Here is a 24,247-nt window from a genome sequence, read left to right on the forward strand (position 1 = left end):
TGTTATTTAAAAAAAAAAAACTGAAACTTCAATATCACTTTAACTTTTACATGGACAGCAACAAACTAGTTGCTTGTCTGAACAAGATTTTGGTTTGCCAGTAGGCTGTAGTTGCAGAAAAATGTACATGTTCATGGTTCATAAACAGCAAACTTATGTGCTATGTTCAGTGCTGTATATTTCCACTGTTACATTACATTGAATTGCAGTCTGGTGGGCTACAGAGAGGGGAGTGGACCCCCCTGTATTCAATGTGCTGTTCAGAGGCATCAGTGCTACATTACTATTGAATAGCATGGCGGTGGGTTACATATTTTGTGTAGCAACCTTTGTATTCACAGTCACTAGTTCCAACAGTATTTTCTAGGACTACCTTTTTTTCTGTGCCAGCAACAACTTCTATTGCTGTTTAGCTGATTCTGGTCTTCCATTTCTTATTCGGGGGGCTGATTTTTTTTTTTTTTTTCGTTTTGTTTTTTTCTTAGTTTTAGACATTCTCTTTTTTTTTTTTCATTAAAAAAAATAAGATTTTAATCACTTGACCTTTTAGCCTCAGAAGGGGACAGCAATGATTTTCAAAAACTTTCATTCAAACCCTATCGAAGTCAGCATGCAATTTTTATGATGAGTTCCCTGAACGTTATCCAACCCTGGTAGGTTTGCTCATCTCTAGTTGCTAGACCTCTCTTCCAAGTCATAGGATATAAATAAATTATTCTTTATGTTTGGAAAGGCAAGTGTGGGACACATTGCTATTGCAATTTACCTGAAAAAAATGTTTGTCCCTTAAAAAGTGCAAAATATTAGACAACACCAATACAGACATACCCAAGCTGATCTATAATCAAAAACAATCATTTTTTGCAAAAATGGCTAAATAAATTGACAGAAAGGAAAAGAGGATATTGAATTTTTGGAACATTTAAGAATTCCACAATCATTATTATTGCTGATCAATTACTGAGGACAGTCCAGTAAGAAAATTAGACCATGTGGATTACCTACCAATGCAGCAAATAATGACGTGAAGAAAGCTCACTGTGGCTGAGTAATCCCACACCATTGAACCAACAACTGGCACAAAGAGAAGACCGCTGACGAAAAATGTTACTTCAGTAGAAATCACCTGCACTGTGGATACAGTAAAGATATGAGCTGTAAGAATATTTCTGGGACCCTTGGTAAATTACAGTATAAAGACTCATATAGCAGCAAGTACTTATTACTGTGAAAGGGGTCAGCTGGAATATTTTTGTTTAGTATATACTTGCTCAGTAAAAAATAAAAAAAAATAACAGTGAGGAAAGGCTTAGGGCAAACTGGGCAAATCTATTGTTTAGAGCAGTGGTTCTCAACCTTCCTAATGCCGTGACCCTTTAATACAATTCCTCATGTTGTGGTGACCCCCAACCATAAAATTATTTACCCAGTAATTATAATTCATGAGTGTCGTTTTACCTCCAATACTGCTGCTTTCAACACAGTAGCTGCTTTCAACACAGTAGCTGCTTTTAACAGAGTAGCTGCTTTCTACACAGTAGCTGCTTTTTACACATCGGAAATATGTGTTTTCTGATGGTCTTAGGGGACCCCTGTGAAAGGGTCGTTCGACCCCCAAAGGGGTCGCGACCCACAGGTTGAGAACCACTGGTTTAGAGCATTGTTTCTCAACCATTTTTCAGTCAAGGCATCCTTTAAAATTATGGACAGTCCCGAGGCACCCTTTAAAATTATGGGCAGTCCCGAGGCACCCTTTAAAATTATGGACAGTCTTGAGGCACCCCATTCTAAAATGGGGTACCTCAAGCCTGTTCATAATTTTAAAAGGGAACCCCATTATAAAATGTGAAAAACAATGCTAATAGTTTTATATAAAGAAGCAACATCCACACATGTAGGACACCCAGCATTGGAGGTGATGTATTCGTCAAAAGCAAATACACTTTTGCACACTGGCTCTGACTAGTGTTCCAGTGTTTCTCTTCTCCCTCAGTTTTTCTCAATGTGACCCCAGCACAGATGGCGAGGGGCAGGGGAGGGTCAAAATAGGATGCTGTGCAGGCAACCAACATCTTACTTATCAACTGATGATGTCATTGGTTGTCAGGAAGCCAGCGGCTATAAGGTCCTAAAGGTGCACAATGAAAACCTGTGACTTTGTGGGCAATTTTTAGACATTTTGCTAAGGGACCCCTGAAGGAACCTCAAGGCACCCAGAGTGCCTGGGCACCCTGGTTGAGAAAGGCTGGTTTAGACATATTGTTTTGACTGTTCTTCAACAGAGATCAGCTTCAGGTTCAGGTCAGACATAGGTTTGAGCCAAGCTGTTTGCAGTCTTGGCAACTTGTCCGCCATCCTGATGGCAATAATAATGCACTGCAAGGGCCATCATACTTTGGTTAGTTGCCTTAGAGTAGCCAATAATGGGGTCTTTGTTATGTGCCAGCCCCCCTTCTATAAATACAAGAATGAAGAGACTGCAGTTAATGCAGTAGTGAAAAATAGGCAAGCAGCAGGACCATACTGAATGGCAATTTTAGTCATATTTTCCAGCACTTCATCATCTGCAGTCTGTTAATTCCTTATGAGAGTTTGATAGAAATGTTTACAAATGCAAGTGATGATATGATTATGATAATATATTGATATCCCTGATCTGAGGAAACTTGGAGTGAATTTTTTCATTCCTACTTCAATACTGCTGAATTGGCCAAAAATAAGCTCATCCAACTGATATTTTTCCATAGAATATATTATACACCCTTGCAAGTTTTTCAGTGCACAAAAACTACACACCTAGTTTTCATAAGTACCAAAAAGAAACCAGTGATTTTCTACACATGATTTGGAGTTGCAATAGATTTAGACCTTTCTGGTCTCAAATTATGGCCTTTATTGCTTCCTTTTTTGTCCTCGATATCTGAAACCCTAAGTGGTGCATATTGGGGATTTGTAAAGATCTAGACATCAGCGCCACACAGAAACTCTATGAATTGTACTACATTAGGCTAGAAAAATGTTTATACTTCAATGGACACATACTGACACTATCCATATAAATTTTTGGAAAAAACCTAATTAATTAATCTTTACCACTTTATAGATTGATATGAAGCCAGGGGCTCTTCATCCAAATTTAACAATATTTGGGGTAAGTGGCTAAACTGTACTGATACATGTGACATGCCTACTATGTAAATTCATGTTTTTCGAGCTGCTATGTCTGGATATTGCCTTGTCTGCTTTTTATTTTCTCTGAGTAATAAAAGCACAAAATATGTTTCATCCTTTTGACATTATTTGTACAACAACTGCGATGTACACACTTTTGTGGTTTTCTTTTTTTTGTTTGCTGTTCTTTTTCTTCTACTCCACTGTTTTACCTTATTTTACCTATTGTAATAACATATAGGTCAGGGTTTCTCAACCAGGGTTCCTCCAGAGATTGCCATGGGTTCCTTGAGCAATGAGCAATTTCTGCCTTTTAGATAAGTTCCCCATTACACCAATGATCTTTTTAGCTATCTCTAAGAGGGGAATTCTTCCCAATGACCACAAATGAAACGAACATTCTTCCCACCGACCATCAAACTAATGTATCATGAGTTTTGGATAGAGTAATATTTAGCAGGGGTTCCCCGAGACTGGAAAGTTGTTTCAAGGGTAGCTCTCTGTTAAAAAGGTTGAAAAAGGCTGGTGTAGATAGTTCTTTTCTGCATTTTAGGTTAAAGGTCCGTTTTTCGCTCCATACATTCATATACCTACTGTATTATCCGCCTATCGTATTTTTGAGCTGGTGTGTTTTGAATGGATATTATACTATAACTCTAATGTACCTGGACCAATATGTAATTGCAATAAAACTTTGTATAAAAAAATACTGTTTAGCAGGGATAGGATATTTTCATGTGGATTAAAATACAACATTGAAAATACACAAATACTCATTATCGGTAGCTACGTTTATGCTGTCTAACATCTTGGCTATTTCGAAAAGTTTTCTTACGCTATGTTTTGTACCTCAAATTTGAAAAAAAAAATTCTTGAAAGTGGAAATACACAAATTCTTTAAAGTATATAATTTGGAAATGTCTAAAATTTAAACCAGACCCTTAGGTGGGTGCAGCTTGAGTGTCCAGGACAAGGAGGGCAATAAGTTTGTGGCTGCCCTTACTGTACCATACCTCCCCTCCTTGCAAGGTACCTTGTTCCCATGTTGAGGGGCAAGGGCTTCTTCTCCACATTCTGTCACCCAAAAAAAGAAAGTTTGATTGATGTGATTATTAGAAATCTGAAAGCCCGCTTTAGAATAAGGTGGCCCCCAGATATCTTCCCAGAGTAAGTATTGCTGATTTAAAATAATAAAAATAGTCAGAGGTTAGCCAGTTATGTGTATTTATTTTCTTAAGTAATAAGGGGTGCTAATGTACCCCATACTTCTTCAAGATATCTGATTGATGCTGGATTTACATCCCTGGATGATGTCATTGATGATGAATTCATTGTTTAATAAAAATCCAAAGAAAAAAATGGTTAAAAATGTCCCACAATCTGAATTCATGATCAGTCACATTACCCAGCACCACCCAATAATGTTTCCCTGCCACCAAGACAACCTGTTGCAAGACAATGTTGACCCAACATACACCTGAGCTAAATAACAGGACCCTGGTGCTCCTTTAATGTAAAGAAAAGTCCTTGGGGATCCTGGGTGACATCAAATAATGACTAAATGGAACTGTTTGACAACTTTGCGTGCAACTTTAAGGCATTCCCCAATATTTAAAGGATTTGTGGATTTTTAATCCTCTGAGAGCATAAAGGGAGAGAGCCAGTGCAGATGGGCACAGCACTGGATCGGGATCAGGCTCAGGTAAATATACAGGGGCACAAGGGGGTTGTACAAATACAGAGCCATTTTTTGTCGAAATGCAAGGAATGCCTTAGGGTACAAATGGCCAGCCTTTACAACCACTTTATATTTTCCATTATTACATACCCCCATGACAATGCCCATCCCCAAATACCTTATTTCAAAATGAGCTTGCATATTAGCCATGAAAATGGGGGAAAAAAACAAAACCGTAAATGAAAGAATGGAGGTTTTCAGGTGAAAAATACAAAGGGGCAAGTAGGCAGCTGAACCTAAGAGACAGAAAACCCCTCCCTGGCCCTAACTTGATTTGCCCATGTTTTAATACCTTAATAATCTTTTTTTTTTATCCAGTTCTCTGCTATTTACCTACCACGTTCATTACCTCATAATTCCTTTTGTTTCTCTTACATTCTCTTTATCATAAGTGCTGCTGTATTCTGTAATTCTAAGTGTCTGCCACGGAAGGGAGAGAGCAAATGGCTTTGTAGTGGACTGATGATCTACCGACTTACATATCACAACTGTCCAACTATTGGGCAGTACAGTGGCTAAATGACTGGCACTTCCATCTAGCTGCACTAAGGTCCTTGGTTCAAATCCCAACCACTGCACCACCTGACTGGAGTTTGCATGTTCTCCCTGTGCCTGCGTGAGTTTCCTCTGGGTACTCCTGTTTTCTCCCACGCCCCAAAGACATGCTGGTAGCTTAATTGGCTCCTGTCTAAAATTGGTGCTAGTATGAATGAATGTGAGTTAGGGATCTTAGATCGTACCCTTGAGGGTTAGGGACTGATGCAAATGTACAATATATATGTAAAGCACTGCATAACTTTATGGCCCTATATAAGTACCAGTAATAAAAAAAAACTGTGGAGACACACACTATACACAGACTATGCTAAATTCTTGTGAGCAGATTTCCAATACTTTATTGTTACTAATTAAAATGGGAGGCACACTGGTTTTCCTTATTAACAATTTTATTTTTTCTTGGAAAACGAAAATGAAAATTATTGGAAAGAAAATGGTAGAAAAACAACATTCACCTCCTATCGACCTCAGTAGGGTTCACTGCTAGCTTTGGAATTTTTGGACTTTGCACTGGGTTCACAGATCTCCTTGTGAACTGAGCTTAGGCCCTTTTGCCCATCCCCACTCTTGAACTACTATATAGTGAATGCAGGCTCCTGGGTTTAGTAACACTTTAAGTGTTACTAAACCCAGGAGCCGTCATTCACTATATCTGGTCTCCCATAGTACACACTACATGGAAATGCAATTATTTTAGTAAATATAAACTGCTAAGTACCTTTTCTTATCAGCAGTTAGAGCAGTCTTGTGACTTCTATCAGTGTTCAGCCGAGTACTGGTTAAAGCTTGTAGGAGGAGTTTTCTTTCTGTTCTAGGAGGATGTAGAGCCCCTGACCCCTGTCTGGACAGTGCTGATTGGCCCTGTGCTGATCATATGTACTCACTTTGCCTCATAACTTTAAACTTTGGTTTAATCTGATAAACCCAGGCCTAGTAGTATTATCCCTTGTAACATGAGCTGTGTTTTTCAGCTGTGTTGAACTTCCATGCACTGTATACAGTATGTGCTAACTGACTATTATGGTTGAAGTTGTGGACTATCTCTCTAGCTTGTTTATTTCTCATAAAGTTCTTTGACTGTGTAACTTAAAAACCTCTTTTGGCTGTCCTCCTGAGTATCACAGGAGAGTGCAGTTCGCTCTGCACTCCTATGACCTATTTTCAGCTGACAGCAGGCTAAAGTCTGCTGTCGGCTGATGCCACTCAGCCAGTCCAGGCTGGGGAAAGTTCCTGACTTTAAAGTCGGGAATCACTCCAGAGTCTAGAGCGGCATCCGGCTCAGCCTCTCAGCGAGCTGATGAAAGCCTGAGCCAGTCGCACTCTCCCCCTCTACAGCCCAGTGCTTCAGTGACAGCAAGGGGAGCAGAACAGAGAGCAGTGACTGTCAGTCACCGCTCTCTGCTCAAAGCGGCAGTGAAAACTCAGCGATCAGTGATCATGTGATCGCTGAGTTCTCACACTTAGAGTCGGCGGGGGACACATGCAGCATCGGACCAATGCTGCATCCACCTAGGTAAGTATAAAAAAACAAACTTCTCTTTTAATGGAAATTTCAACTAGGCTACTTTTTACATGACAAAATTTCAGAGTTGTTTGGTAAAATCTACACCTGCATTGAGCACTTTCTGTATAGAGATCATCAATATATTGTCTAATCAGTGTAATACGTGTTAGTGTGCAGGCAGAATTGTCTCATGAAGCCTAGCAATGAGATTTACAATCAAGCAGTCAGTGTACTAACAATATAAAGCAAATGCACATTATAATATGACTCATAATTGATATGAATAAAGACAATATAGAAATATATAAGGGCATGCAAAGACAGAGGATAATTTAGGCTACGTTCATAGTACTGTGATCCAATTTTGATCTGATTTTCTGTGTGATTATGTAATGTGACTTGTTTGCATTTTGAATGAGGTTTGCATATTCAATGGGCTAATATTGTGCTGGAATTGAACCAAAGTAGTTAAGGATCCTATTCCAAAACTGCACCCTGCTGTGTTGCATTGATATGCATGGGCAGCATTGAAAACAATGGGGTTGATTTACTAAAACTGGAGAGTGCAAAATCTAGTGCAACTGTACATGGTAGCCAATCTTCTTCTAACTTCAGCTTGTTCACTTAAAGTGGAAGCAAAGGCAAAACCCAACTAACTCTAAACCTACTCTCAGCCACATTCTAACACTAATCTATCTAGCCCTGTAAAGAAAAGATTACCATGCTTACCTCTTCTGCAGCTGCTCTGGTCCGGTCCCTCGCTGAGCTGTCAGTGGCGGTTTCAATGTGTAGGAGAGGCAGCTGACAACGAAAGCCCCCATAGTAACTATGGGTGATGTCACTTCCCAGGCATTTCTCAGCCCTTGTCGGCTGTCTCCAGCACACAGAGGGCAATTTTTTTTCTTTACACGGCTAGATAAATTAGGCTTAGAATGTGGCTGAGAGTAGGTTTAAAGTTAGTTGGGTCTTGCCTTTACTTCCACTTTAGGCTTTGTTAAAAAAAAAAACTGGAAGATGACTGGTTTCTATGCAGAGCTGCACCAGATTTTGCACTCTCCAGTTTTAGTAAATCAATCCCAATGTGATTTCCATTGTGTGTGACTCAAATCGCATCTAAAATTGCACTACATTGAACCAGGCCTAATATAGATCTTAAGGGTCAGCTTTAAATAATGTAATGTAAATACTAGTGATCAAATGTAAAAAAATGCCCTTTCCTTGATTTAGTGGAACAGACGCCAAGAATTGGCTTGCTTGGTGATTCTTGATAATCCACATGGCATTTTGTGATCTAGCAGAGGTTTAAACATCTTACTAGTTCACTTTAGAGGTATACTATATTGCCAAAAGTATTGGGACTCCTGCCTTTACATGCACATGAACTTTTATGGCATCCCAGTCTTAGTCCGTAGGGTTCAATTTTGAGTTGACCCACCCTTTGCAGCTATAACAGCTTTAACTCTTCTGGGAAGGCTGTCCACAAGGTTTAGGAGTGTGTCTATGGGAATATTTGATCATTCTTCCAGATCGCATCTGTGAGGTCAGGCATTGATGTCGGACGAGAAGGCTTGGCTTGTAGTCTCGGGTTCAGGTCGGGACTCTGTGCAGGGCAGTCAAGTTCCTAAACCCCAAACTTGCTTATCTATGTCTTTATGGACCTTTCTTTGTGCACAGTCATGTTGGAACAGGAAGGGGCATCCCCATACTGTTATCACAAAATTGGGAGCATGAAATTGTCCAAAATGTCTTGGAATGTTGACGCTTTAAGAGTTCCCTTCACTGGAACTAAGGAGCACAATGCAGTCAGGCAAGTACCGTTCTCCTGGCAACCGCCAAAACCCAGACACGTCCACCGGATTGCCAGACAGAGAAGCATGATTCGTCACTCCACAGGACACCTCTCCACTGCTCCAGAGTTCAGTGGCAGCGTGCTATACATTACTGCATCTGATGCTTCGCATTGCATTTGGTGATATAAGGCTTAGATGCAGTTGCTCGGCCATGAAAACCCATTCCATGAAGGTCTCTACACGCTGTTGTTGGGCTAATCTGAAGGCCACAAGAAGTTTGGAGGTCTTTAGCTATTGACTCTGCAGACAGTTGGTGACTTCTGCGCACTGTGTGCTTCCATATGCGCTGACCCGCTCTGTCATTTTATGTGGCCTACCACTTCGTGGCTCAGTTGCTGTTGTTCCCAGTTGCTTCCACTTTGTTATAATACCACTAAGGCCTGGTTCACATATGTGCGGCCGTGCGGGCTGTGATTTGCGCGGGCACGAGAGACCGTTTATTTGAATGGACTCCCATGCCCTGGGACACACAGGGAAGATGTCCCTGCACTACTTGGGAAATCACAACCCACACGGGGACCGAGGTTCCCAGTATGGCTGCGATTTCCAGTGCGGGCGGTGTGCCATTAGAATTAATGGCACCCGCCTGTGAGTCCTGCATTCCTCTGTGTGGGTGGTGCGGCTACAGGTATTTGTGTGGGTCCTGCAATGGCACCACACGCACAAATGTGAACCAAGCCTAACAGTTGAGCGTGGAATGTTTAGTAGCAAGGAAATTTCATGGATGGACTTATTGCACAGGTGGCAACCTATCACAGTACCACGCTTGAATTAACTGAGCTCAGGAGAGTGACCCATTATTTCACAAATGTTTGTAGAAGCAGTCTGCATGCCTAGGTGCTTGATTTTATACACCTGTAGCCATGGAGGTGCTTGGAACACCTGGATCCAATGATTTGGAGGGGTGTCTCAATACTTTTGGCAATATAGTGTACAGTATGTATATTCATGGGATACTGGGAAGTATAATGGTATATTTTAATAAATAGGAAAGAAATTCTGCCTCACAGCTTCCTACATCCTCTGCAACTCATGGAATTGGGGCCTGTGTATTAGAAATGTAAAGCTTCTTGTAAATGCATATGGTAATGAGCATAGGAGGATGCTTTTGGGAGTCCACAGAGCTGAAGTTCTCCAAGGACTGCAAATTAGTTTCCTACAACAAAAATCCACCATTGACCAACTCAAATTTGCTGCAAATCAAGGTTTGGATGAACCTATTTGTTTATTAGTGAATTACACCCTGACTATGACATGATAATAGCAGTACAGTACTCACCAAGATATTCAGAGCTGTTTAAAGATGGTACAATTGTATGTCTGAATGGTATTGTCCAGTCGAAATTTTCTATTCTTAAAAAACAGAGAGAAAGCAAATATTTAGAAGAAGTCTTTAAGAATCTATTAAATTCGATCTCTATCCAAAACTAGAACTTTTTTTTTGTTTGAGTGGGGAAGGAATAGTTACATAGTTAGTCTGGCTGAAAAAAGACAAAATTCCATCCAGTTCAATTCATTAAAAAAAAAAAGTTATAATCCTATACCCACAGTTGATCCAGAGGAAGGCAAAAAAATCCAGGAAAGCATGATCTAATGTGCTCCTGCAGGGGAAAAAATTCCTTCCTGATCCCCCGAGAGGCAATCGGATATTCCTTGGATCAACATTTTCACAGCTCTCATTGTGAAGAAACCTTTCTGTGTTTGGAGATTAAATTTCTTTTCCTCCAGACGTAAAGAGTGCCCCCTTGTCCTCTGTGATGACCTCAGGGTGAATAGCTGTACACAGAGTTCACTATATAAACCACTGATGTATTTATACATGTTGATCATATCCCCCCTTAATCTCCTCTTCTCAAAGAAAGAATACATTCAGTTCCTCTAATCTTTCCTCATAGCTGATCTCCTCCATGCCTCTTATCAGTTTGGTTGCCCTTCTCTGTACTTTCTCCAGTTCCCTAATGTTCTTTTTCTGAATTGGTGCCCAAAACTGAACTGCATATTCCAGATGAGGTGTTACTAATGATTTATACAGGGGTAGAATGATATCTCTATGTCTGGAGTCTATACCTCTTTTAATACAAGAGAGGATTTTGCTCGCAATAATGCCTGTCAGGTACTTACTGCAATCCAGGGCAGAAGGATTACCCCTCACTTCCTGTCCTGCTGACAATGGTTTTGCAAGAGAGGAAGTAAGGGAAAATCTCACAGGGGTTCTAGCCTTCCCCCACTGTACTAAAATTAAACATCTTTATAACCCCTTCCTGGCATTAAAGAGGTTCTAAATACCGGGAGACAGAGGCGTGCATTCTGATCATGTGACCTCTATGATTAGCAGTCACAGCAGTCACATGATTGGAAAGCTCCTGATCGCAAGTATGCACTGGAAGCTTTCTGGTACCCGACGGTTACTGTACTGGGAGTGCACAGGGAGCATGCTCTCAGCACAGTAAAGGGTTTACATAGAGAAGCATAAATGCAGCTGGTAGGGGTCAAAGCTCAGCCGCTGACAGGTCGCACATATGCATACAGCTGGCAGGAAGTGGTTAATCAGCTAATTCTTTATTGATGAAGATAAGAAACCATCATCTTTTTACCACCCCAAAAAAAACCCTCCCACTGAACAATCGCCCCAACAATGGGTGTGCAAATACAAACACAAGCTTGTAGGACATAACCTAAATAATGGGACCAGTGTGAGTACGTCTTTTGCATATAATCCACAATACAAAACATACTGTATATTATAAGGGAAAATGTAACATCTAATAGACACAAGTTACGAATGATATGACATCTGATTAGAAATCAGAAGATATATCCAGAAGTTAAACCTAGGTTTAGTGTCAGAATATCCTGATACAGGCTGGTTCACACTCGTGCGATTTCAGAGGGACTTGAGTCGCACAGAATCTCATGACAAAGGAAATCTCATTGTTTTCAATGGTGTCAGTTCAAATCAATGCAACTTGTGGAAAAGGTTCCTGAACTACTATGGTGATTCCAGTGCAATTTTGTCCCCATAGAATATACAAACCTTGTCAAAGCTGCATCAAATTTACATCCAAGCTGCCTCCAAGTAGCCCTACATAATCGCACTGAAAGTTGGATGAAAATCGTATCACAGCAGTGTAAACCTAGCCTCAGAAAAGTAAGCGTTTTCATTTCTGCCTGTTTTGCTGTTAAGAGTTCCTCTCACTTCCTGTCTGGTACAAGGAGCGAGAAAATGGGAACACTAAGGCTATATTCACATGGGCGTTAAAATTTTATTGATTGTTTTACACGTTTTTTTTCCTAGCACAAAAGATCCTGTGTAATGATCAGTAAATACTTCCATAAAATTGTCCTGTTTTTCTCCCTAGCACCTGCATCTGGCATATGTATGTCCTAAAACGCATATTTTTGGATTTTGTGTTACAGATCTGAACGCAGTGCATGTTTACGCACATGTGTGAATGTTTCCATTGAAAACAAAGCAGCGGCACAAACCTAGCCTGTAACTGGCCATAGTTACTGATCTTTGCTACTACAACCTGTATTTGTACAGGTCACATAGTTACATAGTTAGTCTGGCTGAAAAAAAGACAAAAGTCCATCCAGTTCAACCATAGAAAAAAAAAAAAAGTTATAATCCTATCCCCACAGTTGATCCAGAGGAAGGCAAAAAAACCCAGCAAAGCACGATCCAATTTGCTCCTACAGGGAAAAAAAATTACCTTCCTGATCCCCTGAGAGGCAATCGGATATTCCCTGGATCAACTTGATCTATAAATGTTAGTATCCAGTTATATTCTGTGTATCTAAGAAAGAATCCAGGCCTTTTTTGAAGCAATCCACTGACCTGGCCAGAACCAACCATTGAGGGAGTCTATTCCACATGTTCACAGCTCTCATTGTGAAGAAACCTTTCCGTGTTTGGAGATTAAATTTCTTTTCCTCCAGATGTAAAGGGTGCCCCCTTGTCCTCTGTGATGACCTCAGGGTAAATAGCTCTACACCAAGTTCACTATATGAACCACTGATGTATTTATACATGTTGATCATCACTAGAGATGAGCGAATCGAACATGGCGAAGTGGAATTTGTTTCGAAGATCAGGAAAAATTCGATTCGCGCCGAATCCGAAAATTAGCAAACTTCGGATGCACGAATCGAATTTTCCCAAAAATGGCGGCGACATGTGTGGCGACGGAGCGGGGATCTCTGGGAAGGCGCGCAGACAAGGCGCGTTGACCCATAATGCATTCATTCATGACATGTGATCGCATTAGCCAATCAGCAGCCAGCCAGCCAGCACTGTGTAATGGTGGAGCTATAAATTGCGGCCATCTTACAATTCTCCATTAGCCTCCGGTCATTCAAGAGAGACAGACCTGTCTGTATTAAGGACAGAGTTAGGGCCAGAGAGACTTTAGGGCCACAGAATCGTTACTTAGGGACACAGAATCGTTACTTAGGGACACAGAATCATTACTCAGGGACACAGAATTGTTACTCAGGGACACAGAATTGTTACTCAGGGACACAGATTCGTTACTCAGGGACAGACACAGAATTGTTACTCAGGGACACAGAATTGTTACTCAGGGACACAGAATTGTTACTCAGGGACACAGAATCGTTACTCAGGGACACAGAATTGTTACTCAGGGACACAGAATTGTTACTCAGGGACAGACACAGAATTGTTACTCAGGGACAGACACAGAATTGTTACTCAGGGACACAGAATTGTTACTCAGGGACACAGAATTGTTACTGAGGGACACAGAATTGTTACTCAGGGACACAGAATTGTTACTCAGGGACACAGAATTGTTACTGAGGGACACAGCATCGTTACTCAGGGACACAGAATCGTTACTCAGGGACACAGAATTGTTACTCAGGGACACAGAATCGTTACTCAGGGACACAGAATCGTTACTCAGGGACACAGAATTGTTACTTAGGGACACAGAATTGTTACTGAGGGACACAGAATCGTTACTGAGGGACACAGAATTGTTACTCAGGGACACAGAATTGTTACTCAGGGACAGACACAGAATTGTTACTCAGGGACAGACACATAATTGTTACTCAGGGACACAGAATTGTTACTCAGGGACACAGAATTGTTACTCAGGGACACAGAATTGTTACTGAGGGACACAGAATCGTTACTGAGGGACACAGAATTGTTACTCAGGGACACAGAATTGTTACTCAGGGACACAGAATCGTTACTGAGGGACACAGAATCGTTACTCAGGGACACAGAATCGTTACTCAGGGACACAGAATCGTTACTCAGGGACACAGAATCGTTACTGAGGGACACAGAATCGTTACTCAGGGACACAGAATTGTTACTCAGGGACACAGAATTGTTACTCAGGGACACAGAATCGTTACTGAGGGACACAGAATCGTTTCTGAGGGACACAGAATTGTTACTCAGGGACACAGAATTGTTACTCAGGGACAGACACAGAATTGTTACTCAGGGACACAGAATTGTTACTCAGGGACACAGAATCGTTACTCAGGGACACAGAATCGTTACTCAGGGACACAGAATTGTTACTCAGGGACACAGAATTGTTACTCAGGGACACAGAATTGTTACTGAGGGACACAGAATCATTACTCAGGGGCACAGAATCGTTGCTCAGGGGCACAGAATCGTTGCTCAGGGGCACAGAATCGTTACTCAGGGACACAGAATTGTTACTCAGGGACACAGAATCGTTACTCAGGGACACAGAATCGTTACTAAGGGACACAGAATCGTTACTGAGGGACACAGAATGGTTGCTGAGGGACACAGAATCGTTACTCAGGGACACAGAATCGTTACTCAGGGACACAGAATCGTTACTCAGGGACACAGAATCGTTACTAAGGGACACAGAATCGTTACTGAGGGACACAGAATGGTTGCTGAGGGACACAGAATCGTTACTCAGGGACACAGAATCGTTACTCAGGGACACAGAATTGTTACTCAGGGACACAGAATTGTTACTCAGGGACACAGAATTGTTACTGAGGGACACAGAATCGTTACTGAGGGACACAGAATTGTTACTCAGGGACACAGAATTGTTACTCAGGGACACAGAATTGTTACTGAGGGACACAGAATTGTTACTCAGGGACACAGAATTGTTACTCAGGGACACAGAATCGTTACTCAGGGACACAGAATCGTTGAATTAAAGAGTATGTCAGACAACACGCAGAGGAGTGGCAGAGGAGGCAATGTTTCAGGAGCGAGCAGACGTGGCAGCAGAGGAAGGGGTCGAGGCAGCACTAGTCGCAGCCAGAGGCCAGTGCTCCCGGTGTCATCCAGCGGTCGTGTCTCCACCGACAACCCTGCCGTCATCGATTGGTTGGCTCGGTCGTCTTCCTCTTCCCAGGTCACCTCTGACACCTACAGCCAACGGTCGGTGGGTACGTCAGACACAACCGTTAGTTGGCATGGCCCGGGAGCAAGCCCACTGAAATCACGTGTCCTCTACCTGCCCCTGTCCTTTGGTGTTCCCTCACCAAGCGAAGTATTGCATGCTGTGGGCTCAGCCCCACTGTACAGTGAGGAAGAGCTAACAGAGGGCGGTCAGGAACGGGGGGAGACATCCGCCTCTTCAGCAGCCAGGCAAAGAAGTACTGGCGAGGAGAGTGGCTCGGTAGCCGGTCTAGAGACAGGTCTGTCTCCTGACCCACACGCAGCCGAGGGGGCTAGTAGTGAGGCGGAGACCCTAATTGATGATGATGAGGCTGATCGCACTTGGCAGCCTCGTCGTCATCTGCCAGGCCCGTAATCTGCCATGGGCCCCCGTACCGACTCCTCATGCTGCTGCCAGGCCCGTAATCTGTCATGGGCCCCTGTACCGCCTCCTCATGCTGCTGCCAGGTCCAGAGTGTGTCATGGGTCCCTGTACGGCCTCCCATTGCTGCTGTCTCCATCGCCACACTCTGCCATGTGCCACTTTCAGGTCTCCTCACACTGCTGGTGGGTTCCATTTTGTCATAGGGTGCTGGCAGATTACGGGCCTCCCATTGCTGCTGCCAGGCCCATAATCTGCCATGGGCCCCCGTACCGACTCCTCATGCTGCTGCCAGGCCCGTAATCTGTCATGGGCCCCTGTACCGCCTCCTCATGCTGCTGCCAGGTCCAGAGTGTGTCATGGGTCCCTGTACGGCCTCCCATTGCTGCTGCCAGGCCCGTAATCTGCCATGGGCCCCCGTACCGACTCCTCATGCTGCTGCCAGGCCCGTAATCTGTCATGGGCCCCTGTACCGCCTCCTCATGCTGCTGCCAGGTCCAGAGTGTGTCATGGGTCCCTGTACGGCCTCACATTGCTGCTGTCTCCATCGCCACACTCTGCCATGTGCCACTTTCAGGTCTCCTCACACTGCTGGTGGGTTCCATTTTGTCATAGGGTGCTGGCAGATTACGGGCCTCCCATTGCTGCTGCCAGGCCCGTAATCTGCCATGGGCCCCCGTACCGACTCCTCATGCTGCTGCCAGGCCCGTAATCTGTCATGGGCCCCTGTACCGCCTCCTCATGCTGCTGCCAGGTCCAGAGTGTGTCATGGGTCCCTGTACGGCCTCCCATTGCTGCTGCCAGGCCCGTAATCTGCCATGGGCCCCCGTACCGACTCCTCATGCTGCTGCCAGGCCCGTAATCTGTCATGGGCCCCTGTACCGCCTCCTCATGCTGCTGCCAGGTCCAGAGTGTGTCATGGGTCCCTGTACGGCCTCCCATTGCTGCTGTCTCCATCGCCACACTCTGCCATGTGCCACTTTCAGGTCTCCTCACACTGCTGGTGGGTTCCATTTTGTCATAGGGTGCTGGCAGATTACGGGCCTCCCATTGCTGCTGCCAGGCCCGTAATCTGCCATGGGCCCCCGTACCGACTCCTCATGCTGCTGCCAGGTCCGTAATCTGCCATGGGCCCCCGTACCGACTCCTCATGCTGCTGCCAGGCCCGTAATCTGTCATGGGCCCCTGTACCGCCTCCTCATGCTGCTGCCAGGTCCAGAGTGTGTCATGGGTCCCTGTACGGCCTCCCATTGCTGCTGTCTCCATCGCCACACTCTGCCATGTGCCACTTTCAGGTCTCCTCACACTGCTGGTGGGTTCCATTTTGTCATAGGGTGCTGGCAGATTACGGGCCTCCCATTGCTGCTGCCAGGCACGTAATCTGCCATGGGCCCCCGTACCGACTCCTCATGCTGTGACGTTGCAACAAGGTGGAATTCAACCCTACATATGTTAGACCGCCTTTACGAACAGCGAAAGGCCATCACCGATTTCCTGATGTTACAAGCGGATAAAGGTACTCCCCTGTGTAACTTAGATGTCAGCCATTGGCAGCTCATGCGTGACACCTGCCGCTTGCTCAGGCCCTTTGAGGAGGCCATGCTATTCGTGAGTCGGCAGGACTATGGGATGAACGACGTCATTCCTCTGTTGCACGTCCTGGAACAAATGCTGTTAACAATGGCTGGTCAGGGTGCGGTAGACATGGCACACAGATCTCAACGCCACATGACCCCTGTGGGGGCAGGACAGGAAGAAGAGGAGGAGGTAGAGGAGGACATTGGTGCTCAGGAATTATTGAGTGAAATGGGTGGTTTTTCCACTCAGCGGACAGGAGTGGAGGAGCAGGAGCATCTGGTAGAGGAGGAGGAGGAGACAGAGGACCCAGACGCACCGTGGCAGTATGCTGTGGAGATGGAGGCAGGGAGTCCCTCGCATTCCTTGGCACAAATGGCCCATAGCATGCTCGGTTGCTTGTGTAGCGACAGCCGAATAATAACCATCAGACAGAGGGATGACTTTTGGCTGTCCACCTTGTTGGACCCTCGCTACCGTTCAAAAATGGTGGCCTTTTTCACACCTGCTGAGAGGGAGGCCAAAATAACGTACTATAAAAACCACCTATGTAGTCAGTTGGTCTCTGCCTTTCTGCGCCAACGTCCATCCTCAGACACTGTGGGCCCTGTGCGCTCGCGTTCCGCTGCCATGGCAGCAGGGGAGGGGTGGGGTGGTAGGAGCAGTGGCAGCTCCACCAGCAGCGGCTGCCTCAGTCTGCAGTCGATGATGAGTAGCTTTCTTCACCAGCGCAGTGAGGAAACTACTAACCAGCCGCAGCAGCAGCAGCATCAGGTGGACCTGGAGCAGGACCTCAAACAACAGGCTTGGGCCTACTTGGACAGCACCCTGCCAACCGAGGTAGACAATCCCCTTGACTACTGGGCAACGAAACTTGACCTTTGGCCCCAACTAGCTGAATTTGCCCTTGAAAGGCTGTCATGCCCGGCCAGTAGCGTGGCATCGGAGCGCGTGTTTAGTGCGGCAGGAGGTATTGTAACTCCGCGGAGGACACGACTGTCCACCCAAAGTGTGGAGAGACTCACGTTTGTGAAAATGAATCAGGCGTGGATTAGTCTGGATTTCAAACCACCAGTTCCTGACACAACTGACTAAATCCGCCATGAATCATGCCCCAAACATGTTATTATTTTTAACATAGGCCTCTGTATGGCCTTCAATTTAAGCTGCTTACGCTTCGCCACTCTACCATGGGCCCCTGTACCGCCTCCTCTTGCTGCTGCCAGGTCCAGAGTGTGTCATGGGTCCCTGTACGGCCTCCCATTGCTGCTGTCTCCATCGCCACACTCTGCGATGTGCCACTTTCAGGTCTCCTCACACTGCTGGTGGGTTCCATTTTGTCATAGGGTGCTGTATGGCCTCCCATTGCTGCTGCCAGGCCCGTAATCTGCCATGGGCCCCCGTACCGACTCCTCATGCTGCTGCCAGGCCCGTAATCTGTCATGGGCCCCTGTACCGCCTCCTCATGCTGCTGCCAGGTCCAGAGTGTGTCATGGGTCCCTGTACGGCCTCCCATTGCTGCTGTCTCCATCGCCACACTCTGCCATGTGCCACTTTCAGGTCTCCTCACACTGCTGGTGGGTTCCATTTTGTCATAGGGTGCTGGCAGATTACGGGCCTCCCATTGCTGCTGCCAGGCCCGTAATCTGCCATGGGCCCCCGGACCGACTCCTCATGCTGCTGCCAGGCCCGTAATCTGTCATGGGCCCCTGTACCGCCTCCTCATGCTGCTGCCAGGTCCAGAGTGTGTCATGGGTCCCTGTACGGCCTCCCATTGCTGCTGTCTCCATCGCCACACTCTGCCATGTGCCACTTTCAGGTCTCCTCACACTGCTGGTGGGTTCCATTTTGTCATAGGGTGCTGGCAGATTACGGGCCTCCCATTGCTGCTGCCAGGCCCGTAATCTGCCATGGGCCCCCGTACCGACTCCTCATGCTGCTGCCAGGCCCGTAATCTGTCATGGGCCCCTGTACCGCCTCCTCATGCTGCTGCCAGGTCCAGAGTGTGTCATGGGTCCCTGTACGGCCTCCCATTGCTGCTGTCTCCATCGCCACACTCTGCCATGTGCCACTTTCAGGTCTCCTCACACTGCTGGTGGGTTCCATTTTTTCATAGGGTGCTGTATGGCCTCCCATTGCTGCTGCCTCCACCGCCACACTGTGGCTCCACACTCTGGTTTTGGCCCCGTGACTGCCCAAATGAGTGAAGTGTGCGGTGATTCTAAGATCGACGGCACTCATCTGCATGTCATACTGACTGACAGTATTATTTCTCTTCCCCAGCAGACTCCAAGGGCATTTAAATTAAAGGTACAGTGTTCTGCACTAATATAAAGGCTCTCTGAAGCCTAGAAACACCCTTTTTATAAGTTAAATTCGCAGCGAATATATTCGACTCGAATCGAATTTATTCCGCGAATTCGCCGAATCAGCCGAATCGAATTTTTGAATAATTCGCTCATCTCTAATCATCACCCCTTGCCATTAAATAACTTTAGTGCTGGAGGTGCCAGAACTGCAATCCCCCACGTTCCCGCTGAAAAAAAGCCCTGATGAAGCCTAATACATATACACATGTTCTTACTGCCCACCTCTCTGAGGCAGCCAGGTAGTACGTAGTTAGAAGTATGCAGGTAAATGCTTCTGGTTTTGAATGTCAATATGAATACAATATCTTTTACTGAAGAAAACATAATAGTCATTACCTCAAAAATCCTGCACACACAGTGGAAGCCATGTAAAATACAGCATAGAATATTAAAAGACATAGAAGAATATAGAGAAGAATATTCTAGAAGGAAGAAGAGAAAAAACAGGTGAACATATTCAGCATATTGAACAGTGCAATGCATCTTGGCATACCCAACAGTATAGTCAAAAAATATCATGTATATACAAACAGCATAATGAAACATTTCACCTTGGTTAATATGAATTACTAGGGCCGTCACCATCGATTTATGTATCTATTTTTGCTGTTCTGTACCTCAAGTACATGCTTTATTTGTTGTGTGTGGTACTTTTTTTTTATTTTGTCAAATGTTTTTCTGATCTAACAAGGATTTTCTGCTTAATATATCTCCTAGCTAATGATCCATTCATTCCAGTATAGGTTCTGTGCATGTGAGCTCATATTCTCAGTCTTCCCAGCACTGTGTAAGGCCTAGGCATTATGACTACATATTAATAATCCCTCTTTACAAAAAAAAGGTATGTTCATATTATATACTTGGAATACGATAATTCAACACTCTAGATAATAAATGAAAATAATGGTCATTCAGCTACATAAATACATTCTACTGTACCATACTGCTCTTCTCAGCTCTAATCCTGATGTCCATGACTTGACCAACAGGGTTTATGGGATTTTCTGCAATCCTCTCATGTGATTAGCAGTGATTCTGCAGCCTGTCAGAGCCCTTTACAACAAAATTGTGGCTGCCAGTCCATCTTATTTTTCTGTATTCTCATTTCACATTGTAAGCTATTTGTGGCTTGGATCTTATATACCATTATTACGTAGTTTGCATTTTTATGAGATGATGTTTTTCAGGTTATTGTTAAGAGACACCAGACCTACTAGGGACATATTAGAAATAATAAGGCATGGAGGGATTTGGTTTTAAAAGAGAGGCACTCTTCAAATGAGAGACAGATGGGCTGGCTTCCAGTATCCCAACATAGAAAATTAAAAATACTAACCGCAATGTACAAAGCCATCCATGACACTGTCCCCCAGCTACATCACCAACCTCATCTGCAGATATCACCCTAATTATCCTCTCCTCTCCTCCCATGACATCTTATTCTCCCTCGTCACCTCCTTCAAAGTTTGCCTAACGGACTTTTCCAAAACCTCTCCCATCCTCTGGAAATCCCTACCCCAGTATGTCCAGTTAGTTCTTATCCTGTCCACCTTTAGACGATCCTTGAAAGCTCATTTACTCAGGGATTCCTACTTCACCTCCACTTAAAAACTGTACTGCAGCTTCTCCCATCAGATCAACCCCAGCAGCTATTGCCTTTTGTAGCACCCCCCCCCCCCTTTAGATTGTAAGCTCCATGAGCAGAGCCCTTCTATTCCTTCTGTCTCCTATTGAATTGTATTGTAATTGTACAGTTGCCCTTTATATTGCAAAAATGCTGTGTAAACTGTTAGAGCTGTATAATTCATGTGTAATAATAATAGTAATAATAATAACTGTGAAGTAGAATGGCCTGATCGTCCTCCAATAAGGGTAAATGCTAGCAAATAGTGGGTTTGTAGGGCCCAGCGGTTGGTGTTTTTGATTGTTCACTGCTTGTACAATTTGCTTGCATCCTGGAAAATATATGTTCCTTATGCAGGCCATACATGGGTCGAATTACGAACGATTTTACGTTAGAAAATCAGAAACTTTGTGCATTTTGTAATCTGATGGTGCCACCATCTTTTTTGAAATTCGACCAATCCAGCCTTTCATTTCACCTCGTGTTGCTACAGAAAAGATTTTTCGTGGTCAAGAATTTACTTTTCTTTCCAGGTCACAGCTCATGCTCATTTCTTTTTCAGTTACATTTCTCACACGGTTCTCCCACGATTGATTGTAAATTCGTTCTTTTTTTAAAAAAATTCCGATTTGCCCAATAACTCAAATTCAATAATCGCTCGAAAATCGGCTATTGCTGTGGCCCACTAATAGTGCGAAATTTGAACCAAAATTCTTAAAAAAGATTTTCAAAAGAAAATTATTTCGGAATTCGACCCATGTATAGCCAGCTTTAGTGGGGTACTGCCTGTGGAAGGAAAAAATGTCCTAATTCAGGCTGGTGATGTTTGAATAGAAAGCTGCCAGATAGGAGCACCGGAACCAACTTCCAAGGAAAATATATGGCGGTTCACATATATGCGGATTGGATGCAGTTTGAACGTGAAATAACATTGCTTCTTATGTCTGGTGCACTGGCAGTGCAGATTTAGTGCAGATTGAAAAAAAAGTCCTGTCTGATTTCTGAGAAGTGCGGTCTGGTTCAGATGCAGATTACATCTAAGGGAACCGTTTCTGAACTGTACATGTGTGAACAGGATGAACCTGCCCTGAACATGCTGTAAACCTGACCTGAACTGCTGAACAGCTACTGTGTCATTTAGCTGTGAAACCTAAGCTTCAATCCGCACCACACGTGTGTTAATTAGCTAAAATAAACAAACTTTTGTTATATGTACACCACACTATTGCAATATGGAGGCAACAGGAACATGACCCAAGTCCCGCAATTATACAAAATCATATTGAGGATGCCATTACTAATTTCTTATTAAAATGCTAGTTGCCTGCTTGTGATATTCATTGCACGTTGATAATTCATCAACTCCTCCTGTCAGCACATGGTCATTTAGAAAAGCCTGATTAGCTCTTAGGCCCTATTTACACATGCAGAAAACATGCTATGTTCTGGTGGGTGCACTGTGGTGTCCTTCATTCTTAACACCACCCCAAATGCACCATTCACTCAATCACACCACAATGAATGATAACAATTTGCCATGCAATGTTGTTCAAAGCAGTTTAAAAAAGAAGGTGCCTGCACTTCCTCTATGCAATTATTATGTTCAATGAAATTAATGGACTGCCCTAAATGTGTCGCACCTAAATGCACAAAAATGTGTGCGTATTGTCGCACCTGCAGAAGTGGGAACAGATCCTTAGTGTTGACCAGTGAGGTACTTTAAAAACTAGGTTCACCTTTTACAAAAAATAATTAATGCACATCTTTTTGCATTTATGCGCATGTATTATTTTTTCACACTGGAGCCTGTAAAGCATTGCACCCATGATCAGTAGGGACAGGCAGTTACTGAATTGTAGAAAGAATCAATGAACTACTAGAGAACTCCCCAGTGCCCCCAACATGTTTCACCCTAAATTTGGCTGCAACATGTAACATGTTCCAAAGTCTTGCCAACCGCCCACAGTAATTTTAGTACAGGCGGTCGTCATGTGCAGGCACAATGACATAAATGTACATCATTGTGCCTTCTCTGGTTTAGGACCAGAGCAGGCACAATTATCACAATATCAACAAATCTGTTATGAATTAATCTTATTTATACCAGCTTTGCTTCCGATACCAGTGAGCTGTGATTGGCCTACAGCTATCACATGGTGCCTGGGCCAATCAAAGCACTCTGTACCATGTGATCAGCTGTAGCCGGTCACAGAATACTAGTAATTACTAGACATGTGCAGGACGAAAAAATTCATTTTGTTTTGATTTAAAGAATTTAGTTTAGTTAAATTAGTTTAATTAATTTTTGAATTAGTTCTATTTTGTTTATTCTAATTCCAATTTAATTCAAATTTTACGAATTCGGTCGAATTGAATTAATTTCTCCTGTGCTTTCTGAAAGCTCAGACAAGATGTATAAATTTTGGACTTTCAATGGATATAGAGAAGAGATAAACAGGTACAACTTGTGTAGGAGGATTTGTTTCATCACTGTGTATCACTTGAGGCCAGTCACTTCACTGGGTATATGTAAGGGTTTACAACCACTTTAAGGCAGCCTGTCAGTTTTAAATGGGCTGCTAATGCACCATAGTACAGTGGAAATCAACCTTTTTTGGAACACAAAGCACCACAAACCAAGAGCTTTGCGTTATGTACTGCAGTGCAGGCATATTACCCACTACTGTAGTAATGTATTTAGATGCCATTCATAATATGCCAACAAGGTACACACATTGCAGTAACATAGGTTAAAGCTTCTGTTTGAGGTCTAAGTCTGGAAACTCCATATCACAACTTCAGGTTGTTTAGTGAGGTCTCCACACAAGGAGGAAGAGAGAATCACTAGCCACAAATCAGAAAGGGTGTCCACCACTGACCACCAATAAATACGGGCACTTAGCATTGGCCCATCAATGCATACCACTGACCACCAGCAAACAAGGATATTCACCACTAATTACTAAGCTCCTGGTTCATTCCAAATATAAGTAGGAGTGGTACCTTGGAAGGGGGCACCCCTTGGCAAAGCAACCTGTCCCCTTGTTGA

General features: G+C 43.9%; 1 protein-coding gene across 1 annotated transcript in view; it reads right to left on the reverse strand.

Moving 5' to 3' along the window:
• LOC149467324 (putative transmembrane protein 244) overlaps positions 1–19,978 on the reverse strand; it is a 34,210-nt gene extending 14,232 nt beyond the window's left edge. Inside the window, exons 1-3 of the mRNA XM_089671937.1 lie at positions 19,911–19,978; positions 10,101–10,174; positions 1,006–1,131 (exon numbers count right to left, since the gene is read on the reverse strand). Of these exons, the coding sequence (XP_089528063.1) occupies positions 1,006–1,131; positions 10,101–10,174; positions 19,911–19,942 (232 nt within the window). The 5' untranslated portion in view covers positions 19,943–19,978. The remainder of the gene's footprint in view (positions 1–1,005; positions 1,132–10,100; positions 10,175–19,910) is intronic.
• Between the last annotated feature and the right edge of the window lie 4,269 nt (positions 19,979–24,247).

Source organism: Staurois parvus, unplaced genomic scaffold, assembly GCF_062004578.1.
Source record: "Staurois parvus isolate SC_StPar_1 unplaced genomic scaffold, SC_StPar_1.0 ptg000115l, whole genome shotgun sequence".
In the NCBI taxonomy this organism is placed as follows: domain Eukaryota; kingdom Metazoa; phylum Chordata; class Amphibia; order Anura; family Ranidae; genus Staurois; species Staurois parvus.